Below are 16,912 nucleotides of genomic sequence, written 5' to 3'. Positions count from 1 at the left end.
AGTAATTAGCATTTTAGTATTTTTGAAATATGTAATTTGGCATATTATATGTGTATAGCTTATGTGTTTTAAAATTACGTAGAGGTCCGGCAATTTATGTTTGTACTTTTCTTTTTTAACGAGTTACTTTTCATAAGTTATTTGATGAGATCTTATATACTTTTGAAATACGTAATTTTTGGCATATTATATGTTATACAGCTTATGTGTTTTAAAATTACGTCGGGTTCGACACGAGTATCGATAATCTCGGTCGTTACTAAGTCTCGGACATGCCAGTTATCTATTAGTAATTACTCGTCAGGTTTGCAAGTATGCCATTTTACAGTCTTGTGTGACTAAAAATTAACCATCAAGATGTGCATTACTCGATTCTAAACTCACATAAAAAACAGATTTGAAATATTATATACTCGACTGCAATTTTATAATTTTATAAATTTCAAGTTTTTGTCGTATACTACTCGACCCAAGTATGTTTCATTACATGTGCCCAATGTTTTAGAAAATATATATCCTGGATCAAAGAACTTTATTTCATCAAAGGTTTTCACACAAATAAGTCAGTCCATGTACTCAAAACGATTTTATCTGTACCGTATATAAATAGTTGCACGCAATTGATTACATGCCAGGCGGGCGAGGAACATCCTGCCACCCTGTATAACGCTGGAGAAGATCTTTGAGCTCTTTTGTTGCTGGCGCAACTGTCCATGTCTGGTAGTGTTGGCTCGGGTGAAACAACTCACTTGTTGCAGTTGGTCCCATTAGGCCCGATTGAGTACCACTCATAAACAGGTCACCTTGAGATATAATGCACCCAGTGCTAGCCTCCTCTCTGTCAGGCGCCTGCACGACACACAATAATGTTATGGTATAAATGATTTAATTCCAAGTAGCGTTATGGTTTACCTTCTCGGTGAGATATTTAAACGCCACTTTCTTCTGTCCCGCTTCATATATATTGCATTGCGAATATATCTACAATCGACAAGTTGTAACATAGTCACACCTGTGCTTAAAAAAAATAAAATAAAATAAAAAAACGAGTTTGTTTAGAAACTAAACCTGCGATTCAACGCTGGCACAAACAGCATAAATCCCCCAGTTTCTGGTGTAATTGTTATACAGATGCACTTTCGCATACCTAACGCGTGGATGCCTCTGTCGGGTCCCATCAAAGAAACAATGGTGAATAGTAATACACATACATCTGTCACCATGGTGGGATGCATCCGCTCCGATAAGCATTGTTTTATCATGGTTAGAAAAGTGACACCTAAATGAACAAAATAAGACAACCATTTTTTTACAAATTATCAGGGGTGCAAATGAGCCGAGCTACTCGAGATCAGCTCGTTAAAAAGCTCGATCGAGCCGAGCTTAATCGAGCCCGAGCTTGAGCCTAAAAATAAGCTCATTTAATAAACGAGCCCGAGCCTGAGCTTCACTAATCGAGCTCGAGCCGGCTCGCGAGCCTAAACGAGCCTGTCATTTATATAATTTTAAAAAAAATATATTTAATAATTATTAATTAATATATATATAATGTTATTAAAAATAGATAAAAATAACTAAATAATATATATTATTTTATACATAAAGTTATAATAGAAAAAATATATAAAATATAATTATAACTATATAAAAAATAGTTGATGTATAGTAAACGAGCCGAGCCCGAGCTTGAAAATCTACTCACGAGCCGAGCTCGAGCTTTGAAAATAGAGCTCGACACGAGCCGAGCTCGGGCTCGGCTTGTTTGCACCCCTACAAATTATAATCTATTTCGAAACTCAACGTTATACAACTTTTAATAATTACCGTGAAATGGTAAGACTTGTGCTTTGACGAGTAATATCAATCAATCCATCATCATAATCTTTAAGGCTACACCGATCGATCCAAATGTGCTTTGAATTGGGCTTGATTTGAATGCCGTCAACATCATGTCCTCTACCGCCTTCAAATTCCAAGTTGCATATTATCACATGTTCACATTCTTTAAGCCTGAGCCCTTTGCCCGTTAGCTTAATCCTTTGTCCCCGACCATCGATGGTCTTGTAAGACGATACATTCAAATAAGATGATAATTCAATGGTACCCGAAACTTCAAATACAATCCAAAGAGGTTCTTTTACTCGACATCCAGCTCGAAGTGATCCCGGCCCGTCATCTACAACAAATTCAAAGCTTTTCACAAAGCTTATACATTTATACATAAAGACATTTCAAAACGTGAACAGTTGTAAATCGTGAGCGTGCCACGTGAACTTTAACAATTCTTTTCTTTAAACGGTTTACATTTCTACCTTTGAGCTTTAATAAAGTTATCATACGGCCCTTGATATTTAAAATTTCTTTTTCTTTAAACAATTTGCGTTTCGACCTGAACTTTAATAGAGTTATCAATTTAGTCAAGTTTTTTTTTTCTTTTCTTAACAAATAATATTCTTTTATCTTTTTCTACGCGCTTGATTTTTTTTTTTTTTAGTTAACTCTTTTATTTATTTAGCTTATTATAATTTAAGCTAACGTTTAACTCTAGGCATGTTTAGTTAACCGCGTGTCTTGCTTATTTTTACCGTCATTTAGTTAAAGCCTCCATAGTCTATATTAAACAATTGATATACCAGGCAACATGTACATCCTTGCCAGCACCCTCCTGCGAGTACGGCCCATCACGAAGTGCGGGCTCTAGGCTTGTAAACGAACCGAACGAACACGAACAAGGGCATGATCGTGCTAGCTCATTTAACTTTAAACGAACACGAACAATTAACATAACAAATATTTGTGTTCATGTTCGTTAGTTTAAAAAATGAACATGTTCGTGCTCGTTTATGTTCGTTAGTTAAAAATCTAAACAAATAGTTTACGAACATAAACAAGCATATATGAACAAACATAAGCAAACACAAACAAACATAAATGAGCAAAAACGAACACAAACGATCAAATATCAAACATAACGAACACAAACAAAAGACAGATAATATTTAATTATCTTCTATTATTATTTAAAAGAACAAACATAAACGAATGTTCACAAACATAAATGAGCATACGAAGCATGTGTTCATGTTTGTTCGTTTATTAAATAAAACGAACTTCCTGTAAAGCGCGGGGTTCTATGTAAACGAGCCAAACGAGCACGAACAAGGGTGTGCTTGTGTTCCCTCAGTTAACTATAAATGAACACGAACGGTCAGTCGAACAAATATATGCGTTCATCTCAAAACCCCTAATTACTCAACAAAACCTTAATAATCTAAATTAACCTGATAACGTGGTAACATGATACAGTGCGCCGTGAAGTCCACCAACGGCGAATCGACCGAACCCTTCAGCTTGACCGGCTAGGGCTCGTAAGGTGCAGTCGACATGAGAGTACGGAACTGATGGCAATGACATTTGGTTGTTTGGGGGGTAATTGGGTGGTGGTGGTGGTGGTGGTGGGTGGTGATAATATTGAGGGGTTTGAACTGCTGGTGGTGGAGTAGGGTTTGGTAGGTGGTGGTGGTGTCGGCCGGAGTTGTGGTGGTTACCCATTGATGAGTGTGTTGTGATCGGGAGGATGAGCTTGTGTGGTTTTGACTCACCGACGGAATGAGTTGACTCAGCTGTTTGTGTTTTAGGGGTAGCGGACCATATCGGCACTCATCAGTAGCAGAAAATGTGGACTAAACCTCTGCAGTCTGTAAGAAGAAGACTGTTTGTTTTTTAACGTATGCAGACTGCTAAAATAAAACAGAAATCTTTAAATAAGCTGAATTTAAATAAAAAAGCAATTCAATATCGAAATTTAAATAATAGTCAAACAACAGTGCGGTAATATTCATAAAACAACAAGAACAGTTTTTTTTCTGAAATAATCTATTCGGTACTTTGCATTAACTGCTTCGCAATTTCATATCGTAACTGCGTCATATATTCACGATCTGATGCAGTGTCATGCGCTTCAACCTCGTCTTCATCAGTAACGTACACATGAGTATTTCTGAATGACACATCGGGTTGATCCTAAGATAGAAAACAATAATTGTTTCAATGTACAAATCTAATACAAGAAATCAAACCAAAACATAATAAATATTCAACATACATATAACAAATCTAATACAAGAAATCAAACCAACACACAATAATTGTTTCAATGTACAAATCTAATACAAGCTTACCTTGACAAAGATTCTGGTGGTGGAGTTCGCGGCGGTGTGGTGCGGGGTGGCGGTGGAGCAGCGGCGGTGGTGGAGATCGCGGTGGTGGAGGTCGGGGAGGAGAAGAAGGGGAGATGGTAGGGGAGGATATGAAGGGAAGGAGAAGGTAGAATGAAAGGAGGCTAGGGTTTGGAATAAGATGCTGAAGATGTGAAAAGAGGTTGGTCCATGTCTTCAGGGATAAGAGGGCGCGAAGATGTTTTCTTGAGAATTATTATTTTCTTGAGAATTTGGTAACGGTATCGAAACAAGCATTTTGGTACTAGTATATAGAGGTGGTTAAAAGAACAGGTTAATTGAACTAACTCGAAAATCGAATCGAAACTAAACCGTTTGAGAACCGATTGAAACCGTAGGTTGGGAACCGGTTTGTAATTTCTCCGCTGAAACCGGTTTCAAACATGTTAACCGAACCGAAACTGATCATAAACTGGTTTTGACTTTTGTTGACCAAATCGAACTGGTTTTGGGTTTTAAACTGGTTTGTGCATCTCTACTAGTATTGGTACCAAGTCATGGGGAAAATGGGGATCAAGATTTTCACGATCGGTACTGGTACTTACCGGATTTTTGCCTACGATATTAGTACTGAACGAGCATTTTCTGTATCGATACCAAGTTTTTAGGAGAATCAGGATCGGGATTTTCGAGATTAGTAAAGGTTCGGTTCTGAGTTCATTATTAGTAGTGAGGTTGTTTGGATTGGGCGAGTGAGCTTTACATCATCTGAAAATTGACTGGGATGTGAACATTTGGCCTATAGGCTGTAAGGTTTCAAGATTGAATATATTTTAATCAACTTTTATCGTAATGTGTTTTTGGCGGAGGCCCAGAAAGTGGGTTTTTCAAATACCCGGGTTCGGGATGGAACCGGATTCGGGTATGGCCGGTATTGAAAAATCGGGTATTGGTTGTACCCGGGTCGGATTCGGGTCCGAGTATTGTCTCTAAAAACCATACCCTATGCATCGGGTTCGGGTCGGGTATGGAACCGGGTATTCTAAAACCGGGTATTTGAATACCCTATTTTCGGATATTGAAAAAACCCTACTTTTGGGTTTTTTGGGGTTTTTCGGGTATAGATTGGATTTTTAAGGGGTTACAATTTTTAGGGGTATTTTCGGGGGGGGTTTCAGATATTTTTCGGGTAATTTCGGGTATTTGAAAAACCCGATTTCGGGTATTGGAAAAACCCGGTTCCGGGTACGTAACCGGTTCCGAGTTTCAGGTATTACCGGGTATAAATCGGGTCCGGTTCCGGGTACGGGTTTTGGTACTAAAATGCATACCCTATTCGTACCCTACGGGTAGGGTCGGGTATTAAAAACTCGGGTATAAAAAAACTGGTTCTGGGTATTTTTTTCGGGTCCGGTTCCTTGTTCGGGTTTTTTGTGCCCCTCTATTCGTAGGTCATTAAAAAAAAGGTTGTCTGGTCTCAAGGCCAATTGGAATGATTTTCTTACGGGAGGGAATTTTTTGTATTTCTAGATGGTTTAGGAAAATTATTTGTGTTTCTATGTGGTTTAGTTAATAGATTGTAAAAGTATGTAATTCGGAATAGGAGGTTGTGAGCTTTCGTATGGAGTCTTAAACTCGCAATGGGGAAAGCGATCTTACACGAATTTGATGAAAGCTTTACACTCGTAAGGGGATTGCGATCTTTTGAAAGCCATATCACTTAATATTTAGCTTAATTAGCTTATGAGAGCATTCTCAACCTATCCTCTATTTCAAACTCTATAATTACACTAAAAAACAACAAATTTCTCTTTTCTATTTAATTAAATCATATTTTTTTATACTTTTATTATTACATTTTTCTCTCTCCACCCTATAATTACAAAAAATCATTACATTTTCCCTAAATTTACAAAAAATCGCTATCTTTTCCCTAAATTTACAAAAAAATCACGACATTTTATCTATCCATCATATAATTTACACTCACAACCGCCCAAAACCCTATCCTATAATTTACAAACTTCTCTCACAAAAATTTGGAGGATATGAAGAGAATGCCTTGAAAGCCATATCACTTAATCTTTGCATGAAATGTAGCATTGCAAGGGGGAGCTACGATCTTAGGATCCGAATTAAAGTTTCCAATACCTAGCAAGTTTGTGGTTTAACGTTTTTACGTGTGTTTTTTTCTTCGATTCTAAATCGTAGTTATTACTTAAAACCATAAAAAGACACATATTGAAAACTACAAGGGGTTATTATTATAATAACTCATCTATAATATATATAAATAAAAACCCTAAAATCCTGCGTGTCACGATGTGGTCGCTCCCCCCTTTTAAGAAAGCCACCAGATTGCTTGATTTTTAAATGGAGGTCTCTCATTGATATAACCCAAATTCATGGGTATGGGTCTTACCAAAACCAGATAGCTCTTAAATGGGTTATAACATCACATTAAATTAAAAATTAATCTTACCAATTAGTTGATATAAAAATCCTATAAAATAGGGATATACTAGAATTTAATATCCAATTTAAAAAAAATATTATTTATAATTAATAAACAATTTTATAGTAAAAAACATAAGCGGGTCATAGGTCACCAAATCCAGATAGCTTTTAAACAGGTTATAACATATCATTTATTTATGAAACCCTTTCATCATCAAACCCTAAATATATTATTAATTTTCTTACAATAAAGAAAATTAAAATCCAAAAAATAAATATTAAAAAAAAAATGTAAAACAACCATTCTCTCAAGTCATCAGATTGCCTTATTTGTAAATGAAGGCAATTGACCTGAATTCACGGATAAAGGTCTCACCAAACTCATATAGCTCTTAGACTGGTTATAACATCTCATTATATTAAAAATTAATCTTATCAAATATTTAATATGAAAATCCTATAAAATAGGGATATACTAAAAATTAATATCCTATTTTATTTAAAAAAAAAACATTATTTATAATTAAGAAACAATTTTATAATAAAGAAAATAAACGGGTAATGGGTATCACCAAACCCTGGTAGCTTTTAAACCGAATTATAACATATTATTTATCTGTGATATTAATTTTTAAATCAGATATTAAATTTTAGTATATCCCTATTTTATAGGATTTTCATATCAAATAATTGGTAAGATTAATTTGTAATTTAATAGCGCCCTGCTTGCGGTTCGCGCATATAAGGTAAATATGTGTGAACCCTCGGATGGGCAAAAGTGAAATTGCACTAATTTTGACGTTATTTTACTAATCTCGTGAAAATAACGTTAAAAGTGGCGGAAGGTTAACCAGGCATCATGTGGTGGCGTTGATAGTCAAAAGACAAGGGTACATGCACCAATCAGTCGTGGTTCCGATGGTTGAGTGTTATGTGCCTTAGTCCAAGGCTTGATGCGAAACTACTACCGAGCCAGGGGTCTCACCGGAAGCAGCCTCTCTATTCCTACGGGGTAGAGGCAAGGCTGTCTAATCTTACCCTCCTCAGACCCTACCATAGCTTTGCTATTAGTGGGATGTACTGAGTACGATGATAATGATCATGATGAGATGATGATGATGATGATGATGATGAATTTGTAATTTATTGAGATGTTATAACCCGTTTAAGAGTTATTTGGTTTTGGTAAGACCCATATTCATGAATTTGGGTTAAATCAATGAGATGTCTCAATTTAAAAATTAAGCAATCTGGTGGCTTCCATAAAGGGGGGGGGGGGTGACCACATCGCGACACGTAGGATTTTAGGGGTTTCGTTTATATATATTACTAGATTTTATCCCCCGTATTACGGGGGTTGTTTTATGTTATTCGTTTTTAATATTTATATATGTATATTTGGATTTTAATTTTATTTATTGTAAGAAAGTTAATAATTAATATACTTGAGGTTTGATGATGAAATGGTTTCACAAATAAATGATATGTTATAATCCGGTTTAAAAGCTATCTGGGTTTGGTGATACCCATTACCCGTTTATTTTCTTTATTATAAAATTATTTATTAATTATAAATAATATCTTTTTTAAAATAAAATAGGATATTAATTTTTATTATATTCCTATTTTATAGGATTTTCATATCAAATATTTGATGAGATTATTTTTTAATATAATGAGATGTTATAGCCCGTTTAAGAGCTATCTGGGTTTGGTGAGACCTTTACCCGTGAATTCGGGTCAAATACGTGAGAAGCCTTCATTTACAAATAAAGTAATCTGATGGCTTGAGAGAATGGTTGTTTTATATTTTTCGTTTTTTAATATTTATTTTTTGGATTTTAATTTTTTTTATTGTAAGAAAGTTAATAATATACTTAGGGTTTGATGATAAAAGGGTCTAAGGGTTTCATAAATAAATGATATGTTATAACCCGTTTAAAAGCTATCTGGATTTGGTGATCCATGACCCGCTTATGTTTTTTTACTATAAAATTGTTTATTAATTATAAATAATATCTTTTTTCTTTTTAAATTGGATATTAAATTTTAGTATATTCTTATTTTGTAGGATTTTCATATCAAATAATTGGTAAGATTAATTTTTAATTTAATGAGATGTTATAACACGTTTAAGAGCTATCTGGTTTTGGTAAGACCCATACCCATGAATTTGGGTTAAATCAATGAGAGGCATCCATTTAAAAATCAAGAATCTGGTGGCTTCCATAAAAGGGGGGAGCGACCACATCGCGACACATAGGATTTTTAGGTTTTCGTTTATATATATTATAGATACAGATTAACTTTTTTACAATAAATAAAATTAAAATCCAAATATATATATATATATATATATATATATATATATATATATATATATATATACAGGGGAGATTTCAATTAAGAACCCCTTTGAGTTTTAAGAACTCGGAAGAACTCAGTGTAACGATTTTTTTTTCGAATTTTTTTTACACATGCGTAATATATGTAAGTTACATACATGTAAAAAAATTACAGAATTTTTTTACGCACTGAGTCGACTTTTTACATATGTGTAACGGACGTAAAAGATAGTGTAACCACTTACATATTTATTCTCTCTCCTACTTTGACTTTTTTGTCAGATTTAATCTCAACCACATATTTCAATCCATTTAATTAAATGCGTGGCATAGAATTGAGTTCTTAAGTTCTTAAAACTCAACATGGTTCTCAAAATATCTCTCCCCTATATATATATATATATATATATATGGTTAGGTTAGAATAAAAACCCAATTGAGCTGTGAAAACTCTAGAAACCATTCCCAACCACATGTTTTTAATTAAAGATTAAATCTTGTGGTCCACAATTAAAGTTAATAAAAAATGTAAAAGTTTATTTATATTTTCTCTCTTCTGAAAACATATATAAAAATTACTAAAAAAATAGCAAAACATTTTTTTTATTTTTTCGATATTTTGTATTAAATGTAAAAACATATATTACATGTAACAAAAAAAAAAACGATGTTACATAGGGTTTTCACGGGTTTTCTCAACTTAAGAATGTTTTCAAACTATACTTTTCATATATATATATATATATATATTAAAAACGAATAATGTAATAAAATCTAGTATTTAATAAGAGCATCGTCAAAAACGTTAATATCAGCTACTGCCTTCCACACACGCAATGCATGATCTCGTATTATAATAACATCCACTGAAACAATGAACACCGTCTTCGAAGGTAACCCTAATTATTTTCCACAATTTCGTTCATATATAATCCTTTACGTTATTAATCACACACACACATATCCACACGTTTCAGTTATTATTATTATTATTCATGTTTGCATGCATTAACTGTTATACATTTCGATATAGGAGTTGAAACTGTAATGCTATTGTGAAGCTTGCATAATTTGGTAGTATTTCAATGGACATGTTTGTAATTAATGAAAAAATTGTAGTTGATATTGTGGAACTGGAATTATTGAAATTGAGTAGTGTTGGCATAACGTATCGGAGAGCTGGCATAACATATCGGACACGATAAGAAACGATTACTTGTGGTGCTAGATGTGAACATGTATAATAACTAATCGTGTCATTTTTTCCAAACACGAGCTTGTGTTCATAAATAGGTTAACACGAAACGACTTGCTTAGGGACACGATAAATAATACACATGTATAGAGGTCTTAATTAATACATACATACGTAATCTTTAATACAATATAATCCTTTATGTATTTGAAACAAAATCCATAAAAGTCTTCATTAGTACATTATACATAACATACTTTAATAGTAATCAAATCATAACATTCGATAAAAACAATTCTGAAGTCTAGGAGGTTAGGAAATGCGGTGTCGGCTTTTCACACCGGGTAGTACTGCGTAGAATTTTTCGTATTATGTAGCGCATATTAATTTTTTTTTTTAATAAAAAAATGCAAACATGTTATTAACAGGATAACATGTGTTTAACCTCTCGATATACAAATAAAAACAGCTTTTATAAAGGTCGACCTGTTTAAGACACAAAACCTGTTAAGCCCAAATCCAAACCTGTTAATATCACTGTCGTGTCCATGTCAGAAATTACCAGCCGGTTTGGTAGCATTTTGTAAGATTTGGTATTAAATTCTGCTGCAATTACTGATACTCAGTTTTGTTCATGCTTAATGTTAATGAAGGTGATGAGAATGATCCGGAGAGGGGGTCGGATTCAGGCCCGAATCCGGTTCGCCTTCGATCGCCCTCTCCTTCTCATAGGACAGGTGACTTCTACCCTGCTCCTTCCCCCAGGGCACCTGCATTGGTGGTATCAAATTCTGGTAAATTTTTCAGACTGTCATCAAATGCTGGTAAAATGTTCGGTGCTTCAAGTTCCAGCAGCCTGTTAAACGCCTCGCCTTCATGCAAATCACTATCATATTCCAGTTCCAATTCGGGAAAGTCGTTATTAGGATCATGTTCAGGGAAATCATTGATGAGTCAAGGTGCGAAAACGAAGTATGTGCAGCAGTTGACTGGTAAACATAAGGATACCGAGCTTCACCTGGCTGCACAGCGCGGTGATGTGATGGCGGTTAGAGAGATTCTTGATGAAATCAATGAGCAGATGTTGAAGACCATGGCAGGAGCTGAGTTTGATGATGAGGTGGCTGAAATAAGGGATTCGGTTGTGAATGAAGTGAACGAATTAGGAGAAACCGCGTTGTTTAAAGCTGCAGAAAAAGGGTTTATTGATGTTGTTAAAGAATTATTACCATATGCAACTAAAGAAGGACTTCCTTTGAAGAACCGATCCGGGCTTGACCCGTTGCATATTGCAGCTCGAGAAGGTCACCAAGGTAACAGTAATAATATTATTATTATTGTCATGACTGTTTTGTTTGTGAACTTTGTGAACTTTGTGTCGGTTAACTTTACGATATACAGAGATTGTGAAGATCATTTTGGACCATGATCCCGGGCTTATCAAAACTGTTGGTCAATCAAATTCAACCCCATTAGCGACTGCAGCTGCAAGGGGTCATTCATCAGTAGTTGATGAATTGTTATCGCGTGATTCTAGTTTAGTAGGTGTGACAAGATCAAATGGTAAAAATGCATTACATTTGGCTGCAAGACAAGGCTATGTGGACATAGTTAATGCACTGCTGAAAAAAGATCCACAGTTGGCTAGAAGGATTGATAAGAAAGGTCAAACGGCTTTGCATATGGCGGTTAAAGGGGTTTGTTGTGAAGTTGTGAGGCAGCTTCTTCACGCTGATCCAGCTATTGTCAATCTTACTGATAAGTTTAGTAACACGGCTTTGCATGTAGCCACACGAAAGAAACGGGTTGAGGTAATTATTAGATTTTAGTAAACGGGTCAGTTTTAAAACTTGCAAATGTAGTAATATTGTGACTGGCTTTCTTTTTTAGTTAACCAATTCTGCTTCTGATTATCTTGAATACTAAGTTTTGGATTTACAGTGAGCAAATGGGCTGAGCCGAGCCCAGTTTCGAGCTTGGCTCGTATAGCTTTAGGGAGCTCGATTGTGGCCTGTTTCGAGCTCTGTTTCTAGAGCTCGATGCACTTTCAGCTCTGTTATAGAGTTTGAGTTCGGCTCTTGAGTGGCTTTTAAAACTCATGCTCGAGCTCAGCCCGTTTCGAGTTATGTTTTTGGAGTTCGAGTTTGGATCATGAGTGGAGTTTCAAGCATATTTCGAGCTTTTTTCTAAAGCCTTAGTTCAGCCCGTGGGTGGTTTTTCAAACTCATACTCGAGCTCAGCTCATTTATTTTTTTTATAATTATTATTTATACACGCATTCTTAATTATCTTTTTGTATAATAATAATTATAATTTTTACATCCAACATAATATATATAATTTAATTATTTCCATCATAATTTTATCAATAATAATAATAATAATGTAAATATATTCATATATTAAATAAAAGTTATACAAAATAACAGACTTGTTTAGTCTCGCAAGTCTAAACGAGCCAGGCTTGAGCTCGTTTGTTAAATGAGCTTCAATGAAGCCTTGCTTAAGCTTGACTCGATCCGAGCTTTTAACTTGTAGACATTGAGTATCTTACTAGCATTTTGGCTCGTTTACGACACTAATAGGTTTAATGTAGCTTACTATCTAAGAGCAGTATAAGTTGTGTGTTATTAATTCATTATCTGGCTGCAGATAGTGAATGAGTTATTACTTCTTCGTGACACAAACGTGAATGCCATTACCCGAGACCGCAAAACCCCCCTAGACATTGTGGACGGGCTCCCATTATCCGAAGAAGCCTCAGAAATCCGAGAAATTCTAGCCCGTTATGGAGCCCGCGAAGCAAACGACTTAAACCAGCCACGAGACGAGCTTAAAGAAACCGTCACAGAGATCAGAAACAACGTCCACAACCAAGTGGAACAAGCCCGAAAAACAAACCGAAACATGAGTGGAATCGCAAAGGAGCTGCGTAAACTCCACCGCGAAGGAATCAACAATGCCACCAACTCTGTAACCGTAGTAGCTGTTCTTTTCGCCACAGTCGCATTCGCAGCCATTTTCACTGTCCCGGGTGGGGACAATGATGATGGGACCGCGGTCATGGCCCACAGCGTGTCGTTCCAAGTGTTTTTTATATTCAACGCTATCGCGTTGTTTACGTCGTTAGCTGTTGTTGTGGTGCAGATAACTGTGGTGAGAGGGGAGATAAGATCCGAGAGACGGGTGGTTGGGGTGATTAATAAGTTAATGTGGTTAGCGTCGGTTTGTACAACGGTTGCGTTTATTTCGTCATCGTATATTGTGATGGGGAGGCATCATCGATGGGCTGCGATTTTAGTGACCGTTTTCGGGGGTGTGACAATGGCTGGAGTGTTGGGGGTTATGACTTATTATGTGGTCAAGTCTAAGAAGCTGAGGAGAGTGAGGCGGAAGTCGAAAGGGTGGCGAAACGCAGAGCTTTCGGATGCGGATGTTAACCCGATTTATGCTATTTGATTGTGTTGTTTTTGTGTTGTTGTATAGAGATTGAAAGTTTTATATACGAAATAAGTTGGGTTATACTTAGATTAATGTTACTTAAAAAGATCAAATAGTTTAGTGTTTGATAGTTGACACAGTGTTGCATAGAAGCACTTACCAGCAGCCTTTGAGACTATGTTATGCAGCTCAAAATTGAGATGAACTGTTAATAAATTTTATAATATTTGGAGACACGCCGTTTTACACACCTTGTTACTATTAGGTTAAAGACTCTTCAATATGAATAAGCTTAAATATGATGTAATAGTAAGGTGTGTAAGGTATATAAGCTTTAAAAGTAAAAAAATGGGAACGCTTTTCAATGATATTGTTAAATAATAATATTTTATATCAAGTAAAATAAGGGTGTCACCTAAGCTTTAAAATAATATATAATTCCAAAATTAGAATGTTTGAAATTATTTCACAATTGACTCCACCCAAAAAATACAACATAATGGAGTATTCGAGAGGATGAATCAAACATTATTTGGCGTGGTTCGATCCATGATGAGTCGTACAAAGTTGTCTTGCTCCTTCTATAATTACGCATTAGAAACAACTCTTTGAGTAATCAGCATGGATTCACCAAAAAAGTGGGTAAGAGTCCACGCTTATCTTCGAACCCACTTACCGTCTCAAATGAGTCAGCTCTGTTGGGTGTGGATGTTGATTAGTCCAAGGCATCCGCTCCTAGATTCGTTCCTAGAGATTTTGGCCCAAGGCCTTTAATCGATTAGTCAAACTACGATGAAGTACTACCTTCGGACCCAAGGCATCATGCCTCATTGAATCTCATAAGGCTTACCCTATGCAATTTCTTATAACCTCCAAAGTAATAGAAAGTGACTTGCTAGTGGGATCTTAGACATAGGTCAATTTGAAATGAATTACATAACTCTCTTGTGCTCTTTTTATTTCAGTTTACTACATTTTATAATTCCAAACGACATAAACGGCGGCGCCTTAAACAGATAACCGTAATGTTGAAGTAGAGAGTGATGTGTATTTGACTTGATCACTTGGATCTGGTTGGGAGACCCGTCTGGAGAGTTCTCAGTGAAGTCAGTCAAGAAGGCAATAGAATCAAGTCGGGATGCTAGCCAATATTTTGTCATGAAATGGTGTAAATGGGTTCCTTCTAAGTGTAATATTCACGCGTGGAGGGCTGAAATGTATAGAATCTCAACTCAAGATGCGCTTGTCAGAAGGAAGATTCCTGTGTCCGCTAGTACATGCATCTTGTGTGATTCAGGTGCTGAATCTGCTGATCATATTTTCACGAGCTGTTTAGTAGCTTTGGGTGTGTGGAAGGCTATATGCTCGTGGTGTAAAGTGGCCACGTTTGTTGTTAACACGGCGAGAGGACTGCTGGAGATTTATGATTAAGTGGGGCCGGGGGAAAAGGAAAGAGTGGTGTTTCGAGGAATCGTTATGATTGTTTGTTGGAGAATTTGGAAGGCGAGGAACGAAAAACTTTTTCAATACAAAGAGGTCGAGATTGAAGATATTGTTGGAGATATAAAGTCGTTATGATATTTGAGCTTCAAAAATAGGTCAAAACATAATTCAGGTTCATGGCCAAATTGGTGTAATTTTACCCTTTTGTAAGTGTTTGGCTGCGTTGTAGCCCCTCTGGTTTGCGGTGGTGACTTTTGATGGTTGGTTGTGTCTATAAAATTTACAGTTTCGAAAAAAAATTCTTTATAATCAACTTAAAAATTTAACTCAACTTAATTCATCCTTTTTAATGAGAAGCCTTTTATTGTAAAACAAAATGATAAAAAGGCACTAAACTAAAAATTTTCTAGATTGATCATTCGTAAATTTAACGTGATAAATACTAAGCAGTATCAAGCCAAATCTAATATAAATATTTTAAAAAAATGTTCAACCAAAACTAGAACAAATTTTGTATTCTAATGGAAAATTATTAAAAATAGTTAAATTTCTAAAAAGTTAAGAAATAAATGAAAAAAAAGGAGAATTTAATATAAACAAAAAGTAATTTAAAAGTTACATGGACTTATTATCAAGAGTAGTTTGACCTTTTTACATGGGTTTAACTGAAAAATTTAACGGTGTTAATGAATTAGAATTATCATAGTTACAAAATTCATAACTCTGAACCACATTAGTAATAAGTTTACAACTATTAGAATCAAGCGTGCAGTTATAAACGTTAAGGACCAACGATTCAAAATCTGCAAAGCACAGAGACCAACCTAGCACTTAACTCAAAACTAAACAATGATTTAGTCATGAACATGCATCTTCCCAACTGGTTATGTTTCCCTACTAAAGATCCTAGAGCCTCGGGCTCGTAACTAATACCTCTCGATTTTAATTTTTTATTCTAAATAATGGGTCTTAAACCATGTGTAGTGGGAGAGTTATGAGTGGCGTTTTAGCCCATAGCTCTCTTCTGCACCGCCCCCTCTCAAAGTTATGGGCAAAGTTATGGGAGACGTTTTGTGAGAGAGGGAAAAGTTTTGGGTTTTTTTACAGCCACACCACTTTTTACAAAACTCTATAATGCTGACTGGACCGTCACGTATCGTAAAACACTTTAAATGTGAAAAGTTTTGAGTACACATGATGGCTAGTGGGTGTAGTAGAGCCTTCATATGAACATGTGGCAAGGCTTGATTGGAGGAGATGGGCTCGGTCTTGAGCCAGGTAGGCAAAGTCACTCACTTGTGTACTCTCTATCACACATGGTGAAACCTTATTGGAGTAGAGAGTGAAACAACTTATATAATATGGTGTTGGCATTCTCATCCCCTTTATATCTACAAATTCAAGATTACTATATTAAACACTATATTTCTTCCTTATTTTTAATTAAATAATACTTTTATCACTACATTTCTTTCATTCTTCACTCATAACCACTTTAAAAAAGTATTAAAAAATTATAAGGGTAAACAGTAGTTTTTCAAATATACAGAAAAATCATTGTATTTTATCTCTCCTCTAATCATAACACCCTAAATCACTCCATGTATTTTAAAAATCCCTTACAGAAAATGAGGGATAGGATGTAAATGCTTTTAGCTCGGTGTATTTGTTTACTTTATGTTCACTATTATTATTATTATTACAAATTTTAATCGGAGTAGAGTGGCTTTGCTAACATACTTGAGCCGGTAGGCGTAGTCGGCTCAATTGTGCATTCCCTGGCACACCTAAAATGTGTTTGGCAATCACAAAACTTTCTTATTTTAGATTTTTGAAAGGGTTAAAAAGTAGTT

At 35.4% G+C, this 16,912-nt stretch overlaps 2 protein-coding genes and 1 pseudogene across 3 annotated transcripts in view; 2 read left to right on the top strand and 1 right to left on the bottom strand.

Annotated features, from left to right (window-relative positions):
- LOC143626810 (proline--tRNA ligase, cytoplasmic-like) overlaps nt 1-16,912 on the top strand; it is a 265,181-nt pseudogene that overhangs the window by 68,596 nt on the left and 179,673 nt on the right. The gene's annotated exons all lie outside the window — the stretch shown is intronic.
- On the bottom strand, nt 604-3,589 carry LOC143626808 (putative pectate lyase 4). The gene is made up of 5 exons (XM_077096771.1): nt 3,282-3,589; nt 1,825-2,176; nt 1,069-1,279; nt 913-981; nt 604-849 (listed from the first exon to the last, which is right to left on the bottom strand). Exons 1-5 carry the CDS (start codon nt 3,550-3,552, stop codon nt 625-627), a joined length of 1,128 nt encoding a protein of 375 aa, XP_076952886.1. The 5' UTR covers nt 3,553-3,589; the 3' UTR covers nt 604-624.
- Nucleotides 9,855-13,634, top strand: LOC143626806 (ankyrin repeat-containing protein ITN1-like). The gene is made up of 4 exons (XM_077096770.1): nt 9,855-9,873; nt 10,829-11,488; nt 11,577-11,986; nt 12,828-13,634. The coding sequence occupies exons 1-4, from the start codon at nt 9,855-9,857 to the stop codon at nt 13,632-13,634; spliced, it is 1,896 nt and encodes a 631-aa protein (XP_076952885.1).

This window comes from Bidens hawaiensis, unplaced genomic scaffold (assembly GCF_021521415.1).
Source record: "Bidens hawaiensis isolate Kalapana, Puna unplaced genomic scaffold, B.hawaiensis_p1.1 tig00004525_1, whole genome shotgun sequence".
Taxonomy (NCBI): Eukaryota; Viridiplantae; Streptophyta; class Magnoliopsida; order Asterales; family Asteraceae; genus Bidens; species Bidens hawaiensis.
Note: the sequence above shows the minus strand (reverse complement) of the source record. Positions and strands in the feature narration are given on the sequence as shown.